Below are 21,043 nucleotides of genomic sequence, written 5' to 3' on the forward strand. Positions count from 1 at the left end.
TTAGGCTTCACTTGCTTATGAAAGGGGACAAAAACAAACATCTCCACCAGAAAAGGGTCACTCCCTGGAAAAACGGCGTGGGGAGGGGGCTCTGTGGGTTACGACCCTTATAAACATGTCAATCACAAGTAAATTGTTGCAGATTTAATGGTCGTCCCAGGAATGTGGGTCTGGCAATAGGAATCCCGCCCCGACAGCCCGAAATCACTGAAATGCAAACGGATTTCCACTGCTGTGTCAGCAGTGTCGAAAACCGACGAGGAATACAGTACACTTTCCACAGATGACAAAAAAAAAATAAAGAAACGAAAGATATCGTTTTTGGTAATAAAATACAAATAAATTAATCCAGGACCTTTCATTTTGTATTTGCATTTTGTTAACTAGTATCTATCGAATCTATATTTCCGACAGCTTACTGTACCAAATAGCGTCCCACCATAGATTTTGCTTTCCATTTCACTGACTCCCATGAATTTATAGGCAATCTTTGGAGGCCTAGGCGCGATGGTTTTGTTTAATGAAACTTAAAGTGCGTGCCGCAGTCCTCGGGCACGTATCCTTGAGATACTTGAGGGCTCCTTGGGGGCTGAGGAGAGTGTAACTGGAAGCTGATGAAGTCAGGGCTGCACTCAATTGCAATAGCCGACCGCAAAATGGCGTCGAAAGCACTTCCGTTCGAGCAAAAAACAAGAAATCATGCAACTGGGCATCATCGGACGTGAAAAGCTGCTGTTTTCCTTTTCCTTTACCCTTTTTATTTTTGTTAATGCAACTGGCTGAGAACGAGGAATGGAACCCTTCCCCCGACAGCTTTAACGGCTATTAGAAAATTGCGAAAATTGCGCACACGTTTCGGCAGAGAGAAAAGCGGGAACGTTGCATGTGGCAGGGCAATCGAGTGCAGTTTGTGGCCTCAGATTTATTGCACCGAGCTGGAAATATTCGAGATGGCCGGCTCGCATTTTAAACAGTTTTCGTTAAGTTTGGTTTATTAAGCCCCACGCCAGGCCTCTGCATAATTCATTCGGTTTAAGGGTCTTCCACCAATTCATTTCAATCAGGCCGAGAGAGCAGAGAGTCTCGGTGGTCGTGGCTCGTTTTAAATCATTTAGTGTGGTAGTTTTGGCCGTTTTACGGGCCCGACTAAAGGAGTGCCAGGTGATGTTTATTGGCCGTATGCATGCCGCATCGAAAGTGCTCCAGAATCGCTTTAAAGTTTGCTGGCAAAATTTACCGACTTCACCTTGAACACTATTTCCGTTTACGGTACAAGTTTATGGTGGGTAAAACTCATTTAACTAGGGCTTTTCTAGAATATTTATAATGTAGGCATTTTAATTGTTACATTGTTATTTTAAATTGTGAAACGTCAATTATTTATTGTCCTTCCATATTTGTAAATTTCCTCACACAATGAATTTTATACAAAAACCGCAAACAGGGGATTTCAGTTTGCCTTAATTAATTCTTGAAACTTTTTCCAATTAACGCCGTGTTTACTTAAGGTATGCGCCAGGCTTCTCTGGCTGGATTTCCGTAAATCTTCGTTTTACAGAAACGTTAATCTAGTGAAAGCGGCGGCTTTCTTTCACTTTCATTAAGTGCCACCCAAGGTTGGCCCGCGAATTCATCAACTTTCCCGGCCATTAGCCAGGGAAACCCGAAACCGAAACACCAGACGATCCGTTCCTCGAACGATTTCCTTAACCTCTTTAAGGCTCCTTAACCCAATATCACACCAAAAGAAATTGTTGCTGAAATCGGAGGCGGAAAGCGTTCGAGTTGCTCACCCATTCAAAGGGAATTGGAGTGCACACGAGCCGGGCATAGCCGGTATTCGCCCCCCAACTCAGTTTAATTTGCAAATCTAGGCATATGCCGTAAAGGCTTTATGGCTTCCACCTTAGAAACGCCAAAAAATGAATGGGGGAACCCTGCGGCGTCTCTGATTACAGGGAAAATATGCCACGTGTATGTGGTACACATATGTGTGCGGCAGTTTTGATTCTCTGAAATGGCAAAATCGATAGTGTAAGAAGGGAATTTTCTTGTACTTTCTTGTATTTTCTTGCCTTTTCACTCGAAAGTTAATTGATTGAATTAGCCAGCCGAGCGATGACACAACAAGGAGAAGCTACTGCCATAAATATTAATATGGGCCAATCAAAACAAATGACAAGAAAATTATGCGATACCAATGTTTAAAATTCAGCAACTTCCTGGGTAACAACAAAGTGTTTAAATTAATAAATGCCACTCCGGTTTCCACACCCACTTCATAATCGCATTTTCCCGCATTTCGTTACTGGGCGTCGCCCTAAAGGTAGGCAACGAAAATCCCCTTCGTCTGCTGGAAAATACATTTTCAATGAAGCAGTCTACTTTTCTGATGACAGAAAAGTTTCGCTGGAATTTTAGGAATTTCATTTGCATACATTTGGTTGGCTGATTACTAGCTATAACTCGACTTCAAAACTATATATGTAAGCTTATCATTCTCGATGTAAGGACTACATATTGCTTCTATTGGCCTTGGATGCTGCTTGACTTTTTTTGTTCCAAGGCATCGATATCTGTGGCATCGACTGCGCTAATTGTTCTAATGCGCTCAAGCGGTAAGCTGCTTAAAATTGCTGATATTGCTAGTTGAATAACAGCAGGGGAGAAGGAAATATATCCACATATGTGTATGTAAGACTGCCCTCCGAGTAATTGATGTCACTAAGGAAATAATCTACAATTACGTAGCAGTTGGAGAAATTGGAAACGATTATTGAACACTTAGTGTAGGTAGGGGAATGTCATACCAAGTTTGCAATTTGAAGAAGTCCTTATAATTTAAATTAGCTGTCTGCATTCTTGTTTTATTGGTATAATGAAAATAATAGTAGCTATTTCCCTGAGTTGAATTACAAAGCAATAAAGAAATTGTCGAGTTATATATGTTTGTATGATATATCTTTCTGTTCTAGCTATTCCTATGAAGTTATCTTATTAGTATAGAATATTACATTTTATACCATAGGGATTTATATAAATTACATCACAGCTTGCTCTTCGCGTTCTTGCCCCTTTTAAAGAATCTTTCTTGCTGTCGCCGCTTCTCCTCGGCACTTAGTTGCTGCTCCTTGCCACTCAAGGACCAGGAAGTGAGAGCCGGAGGTCGGTGGTGTCGGATGAAGGGCACTATGTAACGAGCACACTCCTCGGCGGCATGAAGATGAACGTGATGGGTACCCTCCACCTCGTAGAACTCAAAGTGCGGATTGTTGCGGCGCAAGATGGCAATTGCCTTCTCGGTATTAGCTCCCAAATAGTGCGACTTTGACCCTTTAATGATCAGGTAGGGCTTTCTGTGGATTCGCTTGGCCAACGCCTCAGAAAATCCAGGTTCCATTATCATCTTGGTATAGTATTTAACTCGTCCATCTCTGGAGAAGTAGAATCTATCTGGATATAGCTTCGACTTCGCCACCTGCCGGTGTAGCAGGTGTTTGGCAAACTCTGGGGTCACCGAGTTGAAACTTCCTTTGGCCAGGACCTTGGACAGCTGTGCGAGGGTGTAGGAGGGAGGCTCATGCAAGTTACCCTCCTCCTGACGTTCCTCTTCCACGAGGTGCTTTTCCAAGTTGTCGGCAAAAGTTTTCAGATCCGTTTTGATGGTCGTTGACCAAGTCAGCAATATGTCCAGGGAGATGACCATGTCCACTGTGTGTGGTGCCAATGCTGTGTAAATGTAGCTTATGATGCCACCCATCGAGTGACCCATCAGTGAGACCTTTGACCAGCCGTACTCCTCCATCACTCGAGGGATGATCAACACGTAATCGTTGACGGCGTAGTGCATTCCCCGCTGAATGTGAGCGGATCTTCCATGTCCGGGCAGATCGATGGCGAGCACTCCCACGTAGTCGGGAAGCAGGGGAATCAATCGATCGAAGGTTCCCAGATTGTCCAGCCATCCGTGAATCGCCAGAATCGGTCGCTCCGTTCGATTGCCATACCAACGGCCGGAGATGTGACCCCAAGGTGCCGGTATTCTAACCTCCTTGAACTAGAAAGAAGCAATACTGTTTACTTTTTTACTAAAAAAAACACTGTATTGAAGATTTTACTACACACACTCTCTGTAAACAAAAGTTGCCGGTACGGGTAAAGGTAGTTTATCTTTCTAATTCGTCGGTAATATTATTTCTAGCATACTCACATCACTTAGAGACATAGTTCCCATATCGATCGGCGGCTTGCTGAACCTTGCCCGTCTGTAAAGGTTTTCCAAATCCAAAAATGAATGGAGCCGCGTGTTATCTTAAGTATCTACGCAATCCCAAAAACCTCTTCGATTCAGTAACCGCACCTCTTTCGTCTACAACAGCTGATCTACGACTAATTCGTAATATTTTTTTTACACATTTAAAAGCTACCGAAAGAGTACGCCGAAATAAAGAGTACGGTTTTGGCGCGGAAACAACTAGCCAACTATAAGAGAGCGAAGATAACATGAATCTGTAATCGAGATTTGTATTATGAACAGCTGATGCCAATAAGTACATAGATATTTCTCATTTTTTAGCAGAAATTTGATTTAAAATTAAAATTTTTTTTATAAGCTCTTTTTAATACATATTTTTCCGAAATACCATTAACAAATTCTGTGAGAAGTCATTTAAAGTGGACTATACTAGTTTCCAAACTTCACCGAGAAAGGTGCGTGGGTGATGTGGGTGGTATGGTACCATTGTTCTTATCTCCTTCTTTGGTTGGTTTATAATTTTCTTTATTTGCTTACTCACTTCGCCTAATGACAAGGTTCCCAGCCTTTGAACTTTGATTAATAGACTCGGTCCAGTCGTTGTGGTACCACTTCCAGAATTATCTTGAGTATCTGGCTAAGGCAACGGTGTACCGATTAAAAATCCGGAGTGCCATTTTAGAACTCAGGTGTAACAGGTGTTCAACAACTATTTCTGATTATCTAGGAGGTTTTCGGTAAAAAAAAAGTGAAACAACTACCAGAACTGTTTGTATATATGTGTATGGTTTAATGTGCTAGTTTGAAAACAAATACTTGTAAGGTTGCATTAAAAAATCACAAAAGATTTACCCTCTAATAGACTTAAAGAGATGTCAAGTACCAGCTCAGCAATAGAAAGACGTATTACTATCACAACTTGCTGCGTTTTTTCTTGGTCCATGTGAAAAATCCCCTTGGATTCCTCGATCTATCATCCTTTGCGGTTACCGCCCAGGAGGTCAGGGCAGGAGGTCTGTGGTGTTGGATGAAGGGCACAATGTAACTGGCGCATTCCTCGGCGGCATGAAGATGAACGTGATGGGTACCCTTCACCTCGTAGAACTCAAAGTGCGGGTTATCCTTCGCCAAAATCGATATAGACTCGTTGCAGCGGGCAGAGAGACAAGGTGACAAGGTGCCTTTGATGATTAGATATGGCTTCTTGATGATCCGTCTCGCCATTTCTGCTGCAAGACCATCGTCAATGTCTATGTAGTGGTAGTTCTTTACTCGAATATCCCTCGAGAAGTAGAACCGTTCGGGGTACAGTTTCGACTTGGTCAACTGGCGGTGGAGCAGGTGCTTGGCCAGGTCGGGGGATACGGAGTTGAAGCTTCCCTTGGCCAGCACCTTTCCCAACTGGGTGTGGGTGTAGGAGGGTGGCTCGCTATAATTTCCCAGCTTCTGTCGCTCAACATTCACTAGTTGTTTCTCTATGCTCTTGCCCATGTAGTCTATCTCGTTTCTCAAGGGGAGTAGTATGTCCAGGAAGACGATCATATCGACGGTGTGAGGAGCTAGGGAGGCGTAAATGAAGCTCAGGACTCCGCCCAGTGAGTGTCCAATAAGGGAGACCTTTGACCATCCGTACTCCTTCATCACCAGTGGAATTGTGAACACGAACTCGTAAACACTGTAGGACACTCCCGGTGGAAAGTGGGAGGACCTTCCATGTCCTGGTAGATCGATGCAGAGTACTCCTAAATAGTCAGGGAGCAGAGGAATCAGCCGATCGAAGGTTCCCAGGTTGTCCAGCCATCCATGAATCGCCAAGATGGGTCGCTCCTTCCGATTTCCGTACCAACGTCCAGAAATGTGACCCCAGGGCACGGGAATCTTCACGGCTTGGAACTGCAAAGTGCACAAACTGTATTACTCACTTCTTAATTACTCTACCAGTTATTAATCTTTTGATAATCACTTGGGATTACAAATTAATAATTGGTGGTATTATCGTCTATAAATCAGGTGTACCTACATCGGTCAGTGACAAAGTTCCCATTGCTGTAGTACTGGTTTTCCTTATGTTAATTTGTTCTAAATTATTTGCAATCCGTTTATTTTCTACGCGTCTTTCTGCTTTAACATTTTGCCGCAAACTAATGTTTTGGCTTTGATATTACTCAGTCTGAAAACAAAAAGAGAAATTTGTATTCTCTATTTACACTCTTAAGTAATAATTAAGAGAGTGAGATAAGATTGTGTTTGAAGTTGTATTTTCCAACGAGCTCTTACTGTTGTGTATAAAATCCATAGAATGCTCTTCGTGTCCTTTATCACACCAAGCTATTTTGTACTATTTATTAGTTAATTGTTCATTTAAAAACATCCAGTTTATTGAAACACAAATGCCTTGAAATTCTCGAGTTGACTTGCCGAGGTTGAAAAACAAAAACATGAATTAAGCTTTTGGTGAGCGAAAAAGCTTACGAACATTTCGTGGCGAATGGCAATGTGAGATCTGTTAAATTTAAATAGTACTTTTTGTCTTAAAAGAGGGTCTGAAAATCGAAATTTTAATGTAATATCCTAATAATTAAACTAATTAATAAGTTGGAAATCAAATTGATTTTGAAATTGGTATATTCTATTCTGGCATTCTATCTTATAAAGGCGTATACAAAACAAAAATCTTTTTTTATACCATTTCCGCTTAGCAAGACCATAAAAAGCCTATAAAGCTCGTCAAGTGGTTAAAGAGATTATATGCAACGTAAAAATACCGTCTATTTATAAATAAAGTGGTTATACTTTTACTACCTCTTTAAAGAGGAAATGTTCTAAACATTGATTACTACACATTCTTAGATTATGGAAACTAACCATCTTGAAATTCTTGCTATTAAAACTAAATTATTTGCGATTGGAAGCAACGTTCTTGGATAGTACTATAGATTGTACTACATAGCTATAGCTTTCCTTGGTACGAAGTTGCTCTCGACGGAGGTCGATGGTACTGAATGAAGGGACTCATGTACTTCGCACACTCCTCGGGGAATCCCAGGTGGACGTGATGGGTACCGCTGTCCACTTCATAGAACTCAAAGTGTGGGTTATCCTGCGCCAAAATGGAAATGGCTTCGTCAGTGTGAGGGCCCAGAAAAGGCGACATGGATCCCTTGATAATGAGAAAGGGCTTTTTTCCAACTCCCCTCGCCATATCGGCACCCAGTTCCGCACTAATGTCCCAGTAATTGTAGAACCTGATCCGCCTATCGGTGGAGAAGTAAAACGATTGCGGATTGAGTCCTGACTCCTTCACCTGGCGGTGGAGCAGGTGCTGGGCCAACTCGGGGGTCACCGAACTCAGCGAGCCATTGGCCAGTGCCATTTCCATTTTCGGCACCGTGTAGCTGGGTGGCTCCCGCAAATTGCCACTCGCCAGGATCTCATCATGGATCATGTGCTGGTCAAGGTTTCTGCGGAAGCTTTCGAGGGCAATATCAGTGTCAAATTTCGGCAGCAGCACACAGTCTATACAGATGATCATGTCCACAGTGTCGGGTGCCAACGTCGCGTAAATAAAACTGTAGAAGGCTCCAAGTGAGTGTCCCATGAGGGAAACCTTCTTCCAGCCAAAATGCTTCATAATCCGCGGAATAAGGAAGACATCGTTGTACACATCATAACGTACACCAAGTGGCAGGGGCGATGATCTTCCGTGTCCTGGTAAATCGATGCAGAGTACTCCAACGTGATCGGGGAGCAGTGGAAGCAGGCGATCGAAGGTGCCCAGGTTGTCCATAAATCCGTGTAGTGCCAGGATGGGGCGTTCCAAGCGATTTCCATACCATCGTCCCGAAATGTAGCCCCAAGGTGCAGGGATTTTCAGCTCCTTGCACTGCTGGGTTAATGAAGTGGCTAGGAAATTGTGTATAGGATCTATTGATCACTTACATCGGTAACTGGAAGTTGGCTTAACATGGTTCTTAGTTTATGCAGTATACGGCGTTTCAAACGTCTTTCTGCCTTAACAATCTTTCGCCGACTTCTTTTCATTTTTATGCTGCTGCTGCTTTGTGCTGTTAATTTTTATCATATCAGCAATCAAAATACACTTAAAAAAGCTGCCGGCTTAAAAGCTTTTTGATTACGATACGCACAAAACAATCTAAAAGCGGAAGGAAACATCGTTCATAGGATTGCAGATGGCTTTCCATGTATCAAAATGATTAATCTTAGCAAATATAAAAAAAAGGCTTTTATATCTAGTTTATTTTACTACTTCCAAAAAGATGTTTCCTAGAACTTGAAAGGCACATTAAAGTTTGCTGCTTCTGGGAGGCCTGTGATTTCGGATGAAGGGAACTATATAGCGGGCACACTCCTCGGCGGCATGGAGATGGACATGATGCTTGCCGCCCTCCACCTCGTAGAACTCAAAATTGGGGTTATCTTTGGACAGAATGGACATTGTCTCGTCACATCGGGGTCCCACAAATGGCGAAAGGGATCCCTTGATTACCAGATATGGTTTCTTCTCAATGCGCCTCGCCATTTCGAGAGCCAGACCGTTTTCAATGTCGAATATGTGGTAGAACTTCACGCGCCCGTCTCTGGAGAAAAACACCTTCTCCGGGTACATCTGTGACCTGGCCACCTGGCGGTGGAGCATGTGATCGGCCAGGTGTTGCGGCACCGAGTTGTTGCTGTTCCTGGCGAGCCTCTGACGCAGTTTACTCCAGGTGAACGAGGGCGGCTCATGTTCGGTGCCATCCGCCTGCCGTCTCTCCTCCAGCAAATAACCCTCTATGTCCTGCGTCAACTTGCTGGGATCCTCGATCCTCCGTGGAAGCAGTACATCCAGTGATATAATCAAGTCGACCGTGCTTGGCGCCATGGCCGCGTACATGAAGCTCATCACTCCGCCGAGGGAATGACCCATTAAGGAGACCTTGGACCAGCCGAACTCCTTCATCACCCGCGGTATGATGAACACATAGTCGTAGACGTTGTAGGGCACACCCGGCGGAAGCCTAGAGGATCTTCCATGTCCGGGAAGGTCGATGCAGAGCACTCCAATGTAGTCGGGAAGCAGGGGAATCAGCCGATCAAAGGTGCCCAGATTGTCTAGCCATCCGTGAATAGCCAAAACGGGTCTATCAGCTCGATTGCCGTACCAACGGCCTGCTATGTGACCCCAAGGTGCTGGTATTATCACCTCTTCGTATTGCAGACGTTTCTGAATATATACAAAATTATTATTTAATTGTCAAAGCAGTAAAAGCAGTAAATATTTAAAACCTTAACCAATGCAAGGGTATAAAATCTTCGACTTGCATAAGTGCATACTCTACTGCTTTTTGTTTTGATCACTCACAGCGCTGGGTGACAAAGTTTTCATCACTCTTTGGACTTCTCGTAATTTTAACCACCGAAGATGTAATTTTCTATGCTTTTGTTTACATTCTCATTCAATCAACCGTTTCAATCGCGTTTTGTTTCAGTTATTTTGACCAAACATTAACTTAATTTATATTAATTGCCAAAAAAATCAAAGAAGCGACTTGAAACTGCAAAGGCTATATAGCGACTAAATTGTTTTCGTGACAATAATCACCATAAGCAATATAAAACCCAAGCTATACAAAATCTTAATGAGCAAACATGAGAAAGAACGCAGTAGTCATCATGGTATTAGTGCAAAAAAACTGAAATTAACCCATATTAATACAACACAACGGTTTTTAGAGCCTCCCAAATTTAAAAAAGTAAATTAAATATGTTAAAAATTTAATATTATCAAACAAAAAAAAAACAAACGATTTTACAATTTTAATTATTTTAAAAACATTTAAAATTAGAGCTGTATGAGAAATTCTAGCATGTAGTTACTTGAACATTTTCACACAACATTTAACGTTTTATTTTCGTTCAAAAATTTGCCCATAGGTATACGTGGGTTAAGGTTGAAGTGCGGAATTTAAGTGCACGCACAACTTTTGGTGGCTTAGCTAAGCAAACGCAATTTAACTGTGTTGTTATGTATTTGCGTGTAGTTTATAATTTCGGACGATGATCCTCTTATCAGTCGGGCGATGATCCCCTTATCAGTTGCGAAATCACTACTTTCTCCACCGTGCTTGTTTCATGACAATTCCGAGTTTGAACCACTTGATGGTCAGCCATCGGCGTTCGGTCTCAATAAGCTGCCGTGGGATTTTGGGAATGTGTCGATTACTACGTGACCCACTGGTAGAATCGAGTTTTCCACTTCCCGTGTCCACATCGATGCACTCGGTTACGCTATGTTGGCCCGGAGTGGTCATGTTTCTGGTAGGAGTCCTGTTTTTCCTCTGACTTTTTCAGCACCAACGAGCACGTTTTTCCATTTTTCTGTAAGAGCTTTGGCGACGTTTACCTGGAAAAATTCATTGGAGGGGAGGAAAAAGCATACAAATCCTAAGATACCTAGTTTTTTCCATCACTAATCCATAAGAGAGAAGTTCTTTGCTTTAATGTAGGTCGATGTGCCTATTTCTGGTTATCCTACTGTCAACTGTACACTGCACTCAAAACTACTTCTTGTGTAGTTTACGTTTCTCTACTTTTCAGGCCAACATCAGACATCTTCCTGCCCAACTGTCACCCAAGTGCGACTACCTTCCGCCGTCTTTTCCCTCGACTGGATGTGGTTCCTATGCAGTAATATCTGATCCCTTGCAAAGCTTAATTTGCATTTGGCCAAATTTCCTTATGCATTTCCATCGGGTGGGCAAGAAGCTGCAGCCATGATTTATCTTAAGTTTATGTCTGAGTAATTTATCATGTCTGCTGGGGTCATGACGTCACCTTCGCCTCACTCCGCCTTCCTGTTGTGTAATTTTCCCAAGGCAGGAGGCAATGCAAATTGTCCTGAGCTCACCCCAAAGTGAAAGTGCCATTTCACTGGCGAAATTTGTGCGTGTACTGGCCTTGAATCTGAATCCATAATTTGCCTGTCAACGGCAGCAAAGCAATGTCGTTGTCGTCGCGGCCCCAAAAATTGTGCGCACATAATTGAGTTCAAGCATTCGGAGGCCAATTATGATTTCCCACTTTTCACCCAATTTTCTTTTGTCCCTTGGCGCGGCTCCTTTCACATCTCAATCAAAAGGGCGCGCAAAGTCCTTTGTCCTTCGAGCTTTCTCCGCGTGGCTTTAATTGCCTCTGCCACTTAACGTATGCAAATTAAATTTAATTCTTTTTCTTTCAACCGGATCTCCTTCGGTTTTTCGGGTCACCTTAAGTGGGAAAGCAGCTCACGTTCAGTTTGATAAATATTTATGATACCCAATGATAGTTGTGCTGAACGAGGAAAAAGGGTTGCCCATTTCCCCTTTATTTTTCTTCCTCCCTAAAAAGTAAATAAATAAATAAAACATACACTTGAAGAATGTTTAGTCTTGCACTGGAAGCATTTTATACCCTTTCCAAGTAAAGTACTCTCCAAAGGTGTGCGGAAATATCTTTGAAAATGTAAGATTACCAAAGCAATACTATGTAACAAAAAATAAGAATGAGTTATTCATGGAAATTCAGATAGGAAATATTGTAGCAGTGTCGTTCATCTTGGTGTATGGTAAAGTACTATATATGATGCTTTCAACCTGTCAGCGTAGCTCCCGAAAAAAGCCTTGAGCTGGGGATCAGCTTCACAAAGACACCGCCGGAAGTCTCGAGCTGATACGCATGCATCTGCCGAAAAAGGAGAAAAATCCAGGGAAAATGGCAGGAAGAGCGGTGGGGGAAAGTCGGCAACCCGGCTATAATGCTCTATGTGTTGCTATTTTGCTTTTTTAGCCGGAATTTCTTTAGACCCAAAGAGGGAGTGAGATTTGAGCCCGAACAATGGATGAACTAAAATACCTGAGTGTGTGAGGAATTGCATTAAGAAATCATTTTCGTTTTGTGGCGGTCTCCATGGAGTTTTCCCTGGTTTTCACAGCTTTTCCTCGGCTCTGCGGGTCTAACCCAAATGAATTATTTGAGCCAGAATGTTTCAGTCGGTGCATTTTTCTGGGTGTGCGGTTTTAACAGCATTTCTTTGGCTAATGAATTTGACTATTATACCAGCACAGAAGAGCGAGGGTGTTTGCATTTGCATGTGTGTATAAATAATTGTATTTCCTCTAATTATACAGCAGAGCTGGAAATTTGCATTTGAATTCATGTGCAGTTTTGTAGGGTACACTTACACGGACACACATCCACTTACAATTAAAAATTCCACAGAATTGCGAATGTAAACCAGAGTTTTCTGGCATGAAATTTGATGCTGAGTTTTGAAATCCTAAGCCTTGGGTGTATTAATTAAAAGATATGGAGATTTCAGGTACGTTGTGGAAATTAGATTTAAAGAACATGAAGTATAACATAGAATACCCAAGCTCAAATATATCAAAGGCATTTAACTTTAACAGTAACTGTAACCAACTCACACAACTAAATATTAAGAAATCATTTATATCATTAATCCACTTGTTTGCAAAGCTCACGACGCAAAGATTAATGAGCTTCCCCACCCACTGCTCACCTAAGTATGCAACTGTTTATTTTTATATTTAGTTAATCAAGTGCCCATAAGAGCCACAATCAAAAGTCAAACGGCACGTTTTCGACTCAATGCCAATAAATTAATTAACCACAAAATTTATGATTATTACCGCAATGAGTTCGCTCTTTCTGGCGCCTTTTCTTTGGGAATTGGCCACGACTTTGTTTTACTTTCGGCTTTATTCATATATCTGCGGCCAAATGTTTCTACTGGCGCTTAATAAATTATTCCCATAATTTATGCATTGTCATACGCTGACTAATGGCAGCAGGGGCGTGGCACTTGACAGGCGGAATAAAGCGATTGTTTACATTCCGCTCGGTACGAGAACTCAATTGCCTCGCACTCAATTTGCAAGGGCGGCAGAAACGAAGATTTCATAATTCAAATCCTTCGATTTATGGCCAGCTGGTGTATTGTCCTCCGGGGTTTATCGAAGCCTCGAAGGCGAGTCGAAGCCCGGCCAGCATTTCGCACTTGAGCCAACTCTCCGGCAATCGTAATTTACGGTTGCCCAGCCCAAAAATGCACTGCACTTGTGCGTAATGCCAAAGCAAGTGTGTGCCCAAGCGGTAGATACTGAGAGAAAATTAGCTGTAGTCATAAATGAATATATATACAATAAACATTTGTCCGCTGGAACACAAGAATCACTCAGTATTCAACCTAGGTTTTAAAGCATATTGTTGCTTACATTCGAGAGCACTTTCAAACTCCAAATAAAGCATACTTAAGAAATGAAAATAAGTCTAATTTATATGACAAGAATTTATTCGATTATATTTTTGCAAGTGTGAGGACTATCAAAAATGCAGTAGCCACCCATAATTCCCACCTCCCATGCGACTGGCTCTCAACTGTGTTGTTACCGTATATCGGATCTTGTCTGGTCATAAATTTCCGTTTTTGGTTAACTCCTGCAACTGCTGCCTGTGCTACCAAATTCGCTGGCTTTTCCCTACTTTTAACCAGAATGGGGAAATACTGAGAGAATTCCGAGGGGAGCCATGGAGAATTGGATTCTCTGTTGGGCTTCCGAAAGAGGGGAGCATTCAGAAATTATACTGGCCTCTGCACATTTTGTTGATCCCCCGTTTGTAATTGGAGATTGCAGTTGAAAAGTTTGCCATTCAAAGTTTACTTTTTGATTCAGTTTTTAGGGTCTGGCGTTTGCCAATTTATACGTCTGCCGGGTATGTGTACATTTGCGTGTGTTTGTTGTGGGCTGTCTGCAAAAAGTTTTTAACATTTTGACCAGTAATTGAACTCGACAAAATGTCACAAACACAGCTCAACTTTCAATCTAATTACAATCTCTCATTGCTACATTGTCTTTGCCGAAAACTGCACGAATTTTCGGGGTCTATTTCGGTTTTAATTGGGGACGAATTTGTGTGTGACAAGCTGAGAAAAGCATAAATCTTCAGCATTTCATCTGTAAAATTGCAGCCGAGTCACTTAGATGTGCAAATATTTTGCCTGACCCCTTCGCTTTTGGGTCCACTTCATGTGCATAGTTCTGCAGGCTGCAGATCTGGCAACTTTTCTAATTAAAAACAAATTCATGAATGCAATTTGCATGAAATTCAATTCAACTTTTTATCTACGGAGCATCTCAAGAGTGCTGCGCTTTTCCAGTAAAACGGCTAATGTTAAGCATACGCACCGTTGTACCGTCGTGTGTGGGATTGCGATTAAGATAATGTCCAAGTATTTTGGGCAAACCTCGAATGAGAAAGAAAAACCGAAAAGTAAACGGAAAGATGAAAAAAGCAAAACAACTGAAATGAATAAATGAGCGAAGTGAACGATGCCGCAAGTATTTCCAGTGAAACGTGCCACAGTGGCGGGCAAAAGTTACTGCACGTTCGCTGCATCCTTCGGATTGTTTATTTGCGCTTGCATTTGCATTTACTTTTATTCCACTTTCCAGCGTTTTCTCCCCCAATTCTTGGCTCGTTGCGCTCTGTTTGCCGATGGCGATGGCCGTGTAATTTCACTCAAAAACATCAACATCAAGTGCAGCAGCACAAGAACTTTGTTTTCCCCATTTATCCTCAGCATTTTATTTCGAATGTTCACTCGTCGGTTGGTTTATTTTGGTATCAATGTAAATTTTAATTTGTTTCGCAAATATTTTGTTACTCAAGCGGACGGTGAAGCAGGCGAAGCACCCAATGTGAACAGGAAGGATGCTTCTCGCTAATTTGCCTGCAAAGCATGTAGCAAATTGCTGCGAGGAAATTTCTGGAAAAAATACGAGAAAGCCAAACTGAATTTGCCAACTGATGTGTAAAAAATACCCTTTAAATGGAGCATATGTATAATGTGTTCCGAGACCATAAATTTGAAATTTCAAGTATGGGTTTCGATAAAGCAATAAGTAAGTCATGTATAGAGTATAAATTTAAAGCGGTACGTATACCAAAACAATTTTTTGTTAGGATGTTAAACTTTCGATCAAACTGCAACTTTTAGGGCCGCTTTTTATATTGCCAGTGGGAAAAGTTTTAAAACTTAACTAAACCAAAAGGCGGAACGGCAGGACTTCCTTCCTCCATATATGTACGTACATAAAGGAGCATGTGAACATGCAACAAATTCATGAACTTACACTCTCCCCCAAAAAACTTGTTTCACTTCTGATTGCCGGCGCACATTTAAGTGTAGAATGTAAAGTTTTCGGCCCAACTTGATCGCAACTAAGTAAGTGGCAAGGCATTTGCACGCATGCCACTACCACTTCTGAAAACCCCTCTCATCGCTGATGTCCTGTCACTCTTCAAGCGTTTTCGCCTCGGAAAGTCCTGACAGTGAGCGCCTCTTCCACTTTTTTTTAATGCTCACCTTTCTAAGCTTACAGAGGAAACAATTTCATTTGCTACAGGAGTACGGGGATTTTGTAAATGAGTTTAAATTACACAACCATTGATTACCATTTTGAGTTACTAGTCTGGGTTTTCCGCTGCTGTTTCTTGCGGTAACATTTCTCCTTTTAAGGCCTTTTGCCAGTGTATTATTGTGTCAGTTGGACGACTTCTCCTTGGCGACAATTGCAGATGTGACGATGACAGGCAGGAGGAGGTCGTCGTCATCATCAACGGGATCCTGGCTGCTGCTGTCAGGCACGTGCACCATATGTGTGTGGGTGTGTGTGTAACTGAGCTGAACTGAGGTCCTGTCCAAGGGTTTCCTCGCCCAGTCTAGACGGCACCCAGCGGTGCAAGAAGTCAAGCCATGTTGCTGCTGAAAATCAACTATTTCTAGGGCATTTTTCTCAATGAATGCAATGCTTATATTACCCGTACTTAAACTTTAAATTGAGCCAGTGAGGCAACATGAACAAATTTCTGCTGACGAAAACTTAAATGAGCATTGTTCCTATCGCACATCTCGTTGGACATTATTGTTCCGGGGGCTATAAAATAAATAAAATTGAAATTTTATGCAAATTACTGAGATGTTGTACGACTATGTGGAGCGGCAAAGCGGAATCACAATAATAATGGAAGGAAGACGGAGCCACGAGGATGAGACGGAACCGAAACGAATATGTTTGAATCGAGACAAGAAGTTCATTTGGGGAGTGGTAAAAAGTCCTTTGGGCGGTCTGGTAAATGAAAAAAGTAGATAAGACATTAACTGGCACAGGAAGCGATGCCATTTTGTTGAGCAGATTCTCTAGAAGTTGTGCGACTGCTTTTTGCAGTAACTTTCAACTTTTCAATCTGCTTAAAAAATGTATTGTTCATACGTTGTAAACTTCACCCTTTTCCCATTTCTGCTTTGAAGAGAAGCAAATATGGTAGTCATTAAATTGTATACTGCTCGAGTAAAACCTCAAATATAATAATTTCCCTTCAATTTAGTTTTAATTCAATTCTGAATAATACACAACTTTGAATGTTCATTTCCGGTCAAAGACTTCTTCGAAGCTCAAATTTCCTTTGCCATCATGCCATCAACGTTACTTCAAATGCCAAATGAGCTTCCGTTGAGCCATCCCAAGTCCCATCTCCTTACCGCTTTTCTTATCCGCAACTGGAGTGGCCAAGTGGAATCCCAATCCCAAAGCCAAATAGAATCCGGGCTCTGCAAATGTCCGTCCATTCGACTTATTACATAATTAATAATTATAAGAGCTGGAGAGCAGAACGAGAGGAGAAGGAGGCAAAGCATTTTAATAACCCATCACATCATTTGGCCCATTCAAGTTTCCACTTGGCACATGGCAGTCTGTGGGTGGCTTCCATGGGTTTTCATGGGTTTCCATGGGCTCCAATGGCCAGAAATCAATGTGTGAAACGTGCTAATTGCGGCAGCTGTGCAAATGTGTGCCTGGCCATTTGATAGTTGACCATCATTTTGATGACCCACAAGGAAGAGGGCTGGCGCAGTGAAGGAAATGGCCCTGCGGATATCTCTAATGTGTGCGGTCAGGGGGGAGAAAAAACTAATTGCCCGAAAGTGAGTGAAGGAGAAAGTTTTGCATAAATGGCAGACCGTCTTGGCTTTCTGCTTGGCCAAAAGTTCGAGAGTGAAAATGTGCTTGAGTCGTAAAAAATGGCAGTAGCGCACTCATGACTGCCGTAGCACGTAATGAGATACTTCAAAATGATGTTATTGCTTTATTTATAGGGCTGCATAAAAAGTCCAGAAAAAGTGGGCAATTTGAAGCTAGGATGGGAGCAACAGTACCTCCGACATAGGTTTTCGTTCATAACCTTTTTTATGCCGACGTGAATGGCCTGTAGTTTGGTTTTTTTTCTCTTCTTGTCATATACCTCATGTCAATCTTTCGCAGCCGTTCTTGTTTATTAAACTTCAACTGTCACACACGGTTGTGCACTCAGAAGAATTTAGTCAATTTATTGTTGTATTATAATTTAATAGTTGCTAGACATAACAATCAGTTTTAAAAACAGAAGATTACTTATTCCTAATATCCAAGAAAAACTGCCGTCTTGCTGTATTATTATATTTCTTAGGGTTTTTTGCTGTGTACAAACAAAATTCATGCGACTACTCGTACAAAAAAAATACCTATCTTTGTGATGGAAGCATAAATCTTATCTGCAGGCAAATAAAAGCTGCAGCCAGGCGTTATTGCCGTCTCTGTCCCTTCCCTATCTCCATCTCTATCGCTATTTGAACTTCCCGCTCTCTCTCTCTCTCTCTCTCTCTATCTCTCTCTCTCACTATCTGTCTGTCTTTCTCTGGCTGCCTGCTGCTCCATTGTGTCCTGGGACTGGCTAATAACTTTCACGGAACTCGTTGAACTTGAGTGATTGCGCTGGCCTTCGTGCTGTTCTTAGACTGACATTATTTAGATAAAAATAATTTTCAGTCATAAAATTATTCATTGCCTGTTGTTTGATTAAAGGCTTCCCATCAGCGGAAAAGTGAACAAAATAAAAGAGGAAAAACAAGGATGAAACGATCCGGGGTAATAATGGATGAGGTCATGTCGCTGAACTGAACTTTCTTGTTTACTTTTTCACTGAAGCTAAAGTTTAATTAAAAACTAATACCGAAAGGGGAATTTTCACAATCGTCAGCAGGATTAAAGGGTTTACTTAATGAGCTTAAATTCCCTTTAAACTGGACCGCCTAGTTGCACATCAAACTCAGCTGCTGACTCATGAAAAATTAACACACAAATCGCATGAGGCAGACATTTAAAATGCACTTTGTTGCAGCTGCATTGCATAAAATTACTGCAGAAACAAAAATGGTCAGCGATAAGAACAGCAATGCCAGCAACGACTGGGAAATGAAATTAAAAATCTAAAGAAAGCTACGAATTCGTTGGTACTTAAAAAAAACTATGAATTTTACACAAAATAAACTTATAAATCTTCAGTCCCAAAAACCTGTTACACAGGGTCCTAAAATTATAAAATATATTTCGTTTGAAATGAAGTTAACTAAAAAGCTTCTTGATTTGAATTAATATGGCTTATGTTAAATGTTAGTGCTGTCATATGTGAATATGTTTATGTTGCTGCCCAGCACATCATACCCATTCCAATGAATGGGTATTGGGATAATGCGTTTTCCTTGACTTGCAGCCGAATGCTTTAAAGTGCATCAATTTTAATGCAAATGCAGCAAGCAGCATTAACTCTTGCTGCACTCTTAAAAATTTACATAATTGCTGAAAGTCAGGCGAGAGGCGCCACTCTCGACCCCCTTGGCCTGCATGTGTGCCATGATAGAGCGGAGGGGGGGCATGAAGGGAGGGAAAACTTTAATGAAAAACGTCCAGCACTTTGCACAATTAACGATTTTTCATGATTTCCCCCAGCCGACCGCTCTGCCCGCAGGCAATTTGCATAAATCAGTGCAAAGTATCTGTGACACATGGAGAGCACGCCTCGTAGGTGCTGGCTTTTGGCCACCCGGTCAAATGGGTGAAAGTGGGTGGCTGGGTGACTGGGTGGTTGGGGCGCCTCTGAAAAATGTTTACACATTTGCAAATGTCTGAAGGTCAGGGGTGAAGAGGAGGAGCGGCGAGCTGTGCAACATGATTTAGGCGTTTGCCCGCTGAGTAATTGTTGTGCGGCTGTTCCGTGGCTCACTGGCGCAGCTTTAATTTAATTTATGCAACGGAAGGAGGCGCCTCCGACAACACCTCCTCCTTCTCCTCCTCCGACTTGTAGAGGGCCACTAAGTGGCCGCTTCAGCGAAATTAAATGCACTTTCCCCGGTCGTTGTCGTTGTCGGCGTCATCGCAGTTGTTGCAAGCGATGGCCACGGGGTATCGCTGGGTATTTCAGATTGCTTAAATAGATATTCTTGTTAAATGGCAGGAGGCAAACCAATGCGGAGTGCCATAGAAAGCTTTAATGATTTGATTTGTGCACTGCATCTTTTTAAAATTACCGTAGGATACACTTAATACTTGGATCAATGTATCCATGCTTCAATAAAAGTTTATATTGCATAGTTTCCAGGGGAAATGAACGCTAGTATTTAACGGCCGACATGAACCAATTCCGGAGTATTTAGTGGTTAAATCAATCCTTCTCCATCGCTGTCTCCCATGGCGGCGCTTAAATTATATTACTAGCCATCAAACGGTCGATTCTGGACCATTAGAAAATAATTTCATTTGCTATTATTTACGCTGGTTGCAGCTTGCAGCTGCCACTGAACAGAATTTATTATTATGGCCGCACAATGTGTTTAGTTTTATGGCCCAAGACGTGAAGTGTTTATAAGAAGTAGCGGACAGACTGCATTCCCCGGACCTATTTAATGCGTAATTACAGCGCAAATCTTGTTAAGCAGTCTAAGAAGCTGGGAAAACGGACGGAAAAGCGGAAAAGCGAGATAGTTGGCCCCGAGCATTCTCGAAAAGGCAACACTTTGCCGAGGGCCAAAAGGAGCAGTGCTGAGAGGCAGCTTAGTGTTTGCTTCATTGAATTCATAAGCGTCTCGAAAAGTAAATCCCAGTGAACTTTAGCGAAAATCCTTCGCCCGGATAGTGGAAAGAATGCAAAATGCTGCTAGAAAAAATCCTTCACATAAAAAGCTATGGGGTTAACCGAGGATTTCCCAGCTCCTCCTCCTCCCTGTCCTCCTTCATGACGAGTTTGCCATCCACCACAGCGGACAACGGGTCGTCAAAAGTCAATTAACTGCAACACTTGCAACACAACTTCAACTAATTAGCGTGATGCTGCCCCAGGTGTAGCGGTTGGGAAGGAGAAGAGGGTGCTATACGCGTACGTATATCCTTGTGCATATAAAACCCCCAAGGACCCAACAGCAGACAAAAATGTGTAGCATGCTTTTGGGCTTGTGGTAAATAAGAATGCACTTAGCGTCGGGTTTTAGATGAGGTTGCGTAGAAGGAAGGGAAGGGAAACACCTGACTTTCGGAGGTGGAAAGTAGAAAGTATGTCATTATGGGAGAGGTTAATTTGGGTTAGTTGTGGCCAACAGGGAATACAATCTATCTCTGGGAAGGAATATAAACGAGGACGGAGGATGTATTTGGGCATTTTTTGGTAAGGCCAATTACGCAAAATAATTGAGCAATTATTAAATGCTTAAAATAAGTATATCAGTTACAAGATTGATAGACAATTTACTGGATTAATTATTCAAATAAAAAGGAGCGAACTTTATTTGAAATAGTTATATAGCTAATAAAAATCGAAAAATTGTTTTTGGCTTTAAATGGCTTTGTTTTCCAGAACTCC

General features: G+C 41.9%; 4 protein-coding genes across 4 annotated transcripts; all 4 read right to left on the minus strand.

Moving 5' to 3' along the window:
• Positions 1-2,864: 2,864 nt before the first annotated feature.
• LOC122617293 (probable serine hydrolase) lies at positions 2,865-4,377 on the minus strand. The gene is made up of 2 exons (XM_043793092.1): positions 4,211-4,377; positions 2,865-4,057 (listed from the first exon to the last, which is right to left on the minus strand). The coding sequence occupies exons 1-2, from the start codon at positions 4,232-4,234 to the stop codon at positions 3,047-3,049; spliced, it is 1,035 nt and encodes a 344-aa protein (XP_043649027.1). The 5' UTR covers positions 4,235-4,377; the 3' UTR covers positions 2,865-3,046.
• Positions 4,378-5,020: 643 nt separating this feature from the next.
• LOC122617184 (probable serine hydrolase) lies at positions 5,021-6,669 on the minus strand. The gene is made up of 3 exons (XM_043792916.1): positions 6,533-6,669; positions 6,276-6,425; positions 5,021-6,148 (listed from the first exon to the last, which is right to left on the minus strand). The coding sequence occupies exons 2-3, from the start codon at positions 6,297-6,299 to the stop codon at positions 5,168-5,170; spliced, it is 1,005 nt and encodes a 334-aa protein (XP_043648851.1). The 5' UTR covers positions 6,300-6,425; positions 6,533-6,669; the 3' UTR covers positions 5,021-5,167.
• A 536-nt stretch (positions 6,670-7,205) lies between these two features.
• LOC122616403 (probable serine hydrolase) lies at positions 7,206-8,296 on the minus strand. The gene is made up of 2 exons (XM_043791843.1): positions 8,195-8,296; positions 7,206-8,138 (listed from the first exon to the last, which is right to left on the minus strand). Exons 1-2 carry the CDS (start codon positions 8,294-8,296, stop codon positions 7,206-7,208), a joined length of 1,035 nt encoding a protein of 344 aa, XP_043647778.1.
• Positions 8,297-8,494: 198 nt separating this feature from the next.
• On the minus strand, positions 8,495-9,832 carry LOC122617446 (serine hydrolase-like protein). Its single transcript, XM_043793304.1, has 2 exons — positions 9,618-9,832; positions 8,495-9,479 (listed from the first exon to the last, which is right to left on the minus strand). Exons 1-2 carry the CDS (start codon positions 9,639-9,641, stop codon positions 8,559-8,561), a joined length of 945 nt encoding a protein of 314 aa, XP_043649239.1. The 5' UTR covers positions 9,642-9,832; the 3' UTR covers positions 8,495-8,558.
• Between the last annotated feature and the right edge of the window lie 11,211 nt (positions 9,833-21,043).

This window comes from Drosophila teissieri, chromosome 3L, assembly GCF_016746235.2.
Source record: "Drosophila teissieri strain GT53w chromosome 3L, Prin_Dtei_1.1, whole genome shotgun sequence".
Classification (NCBI taxonomy): Eukaryota; Metazoa; Arthropoda; class Insecta; order Diptera; family Drosophilidae; genus Drosophila; species Drosophila teissieri.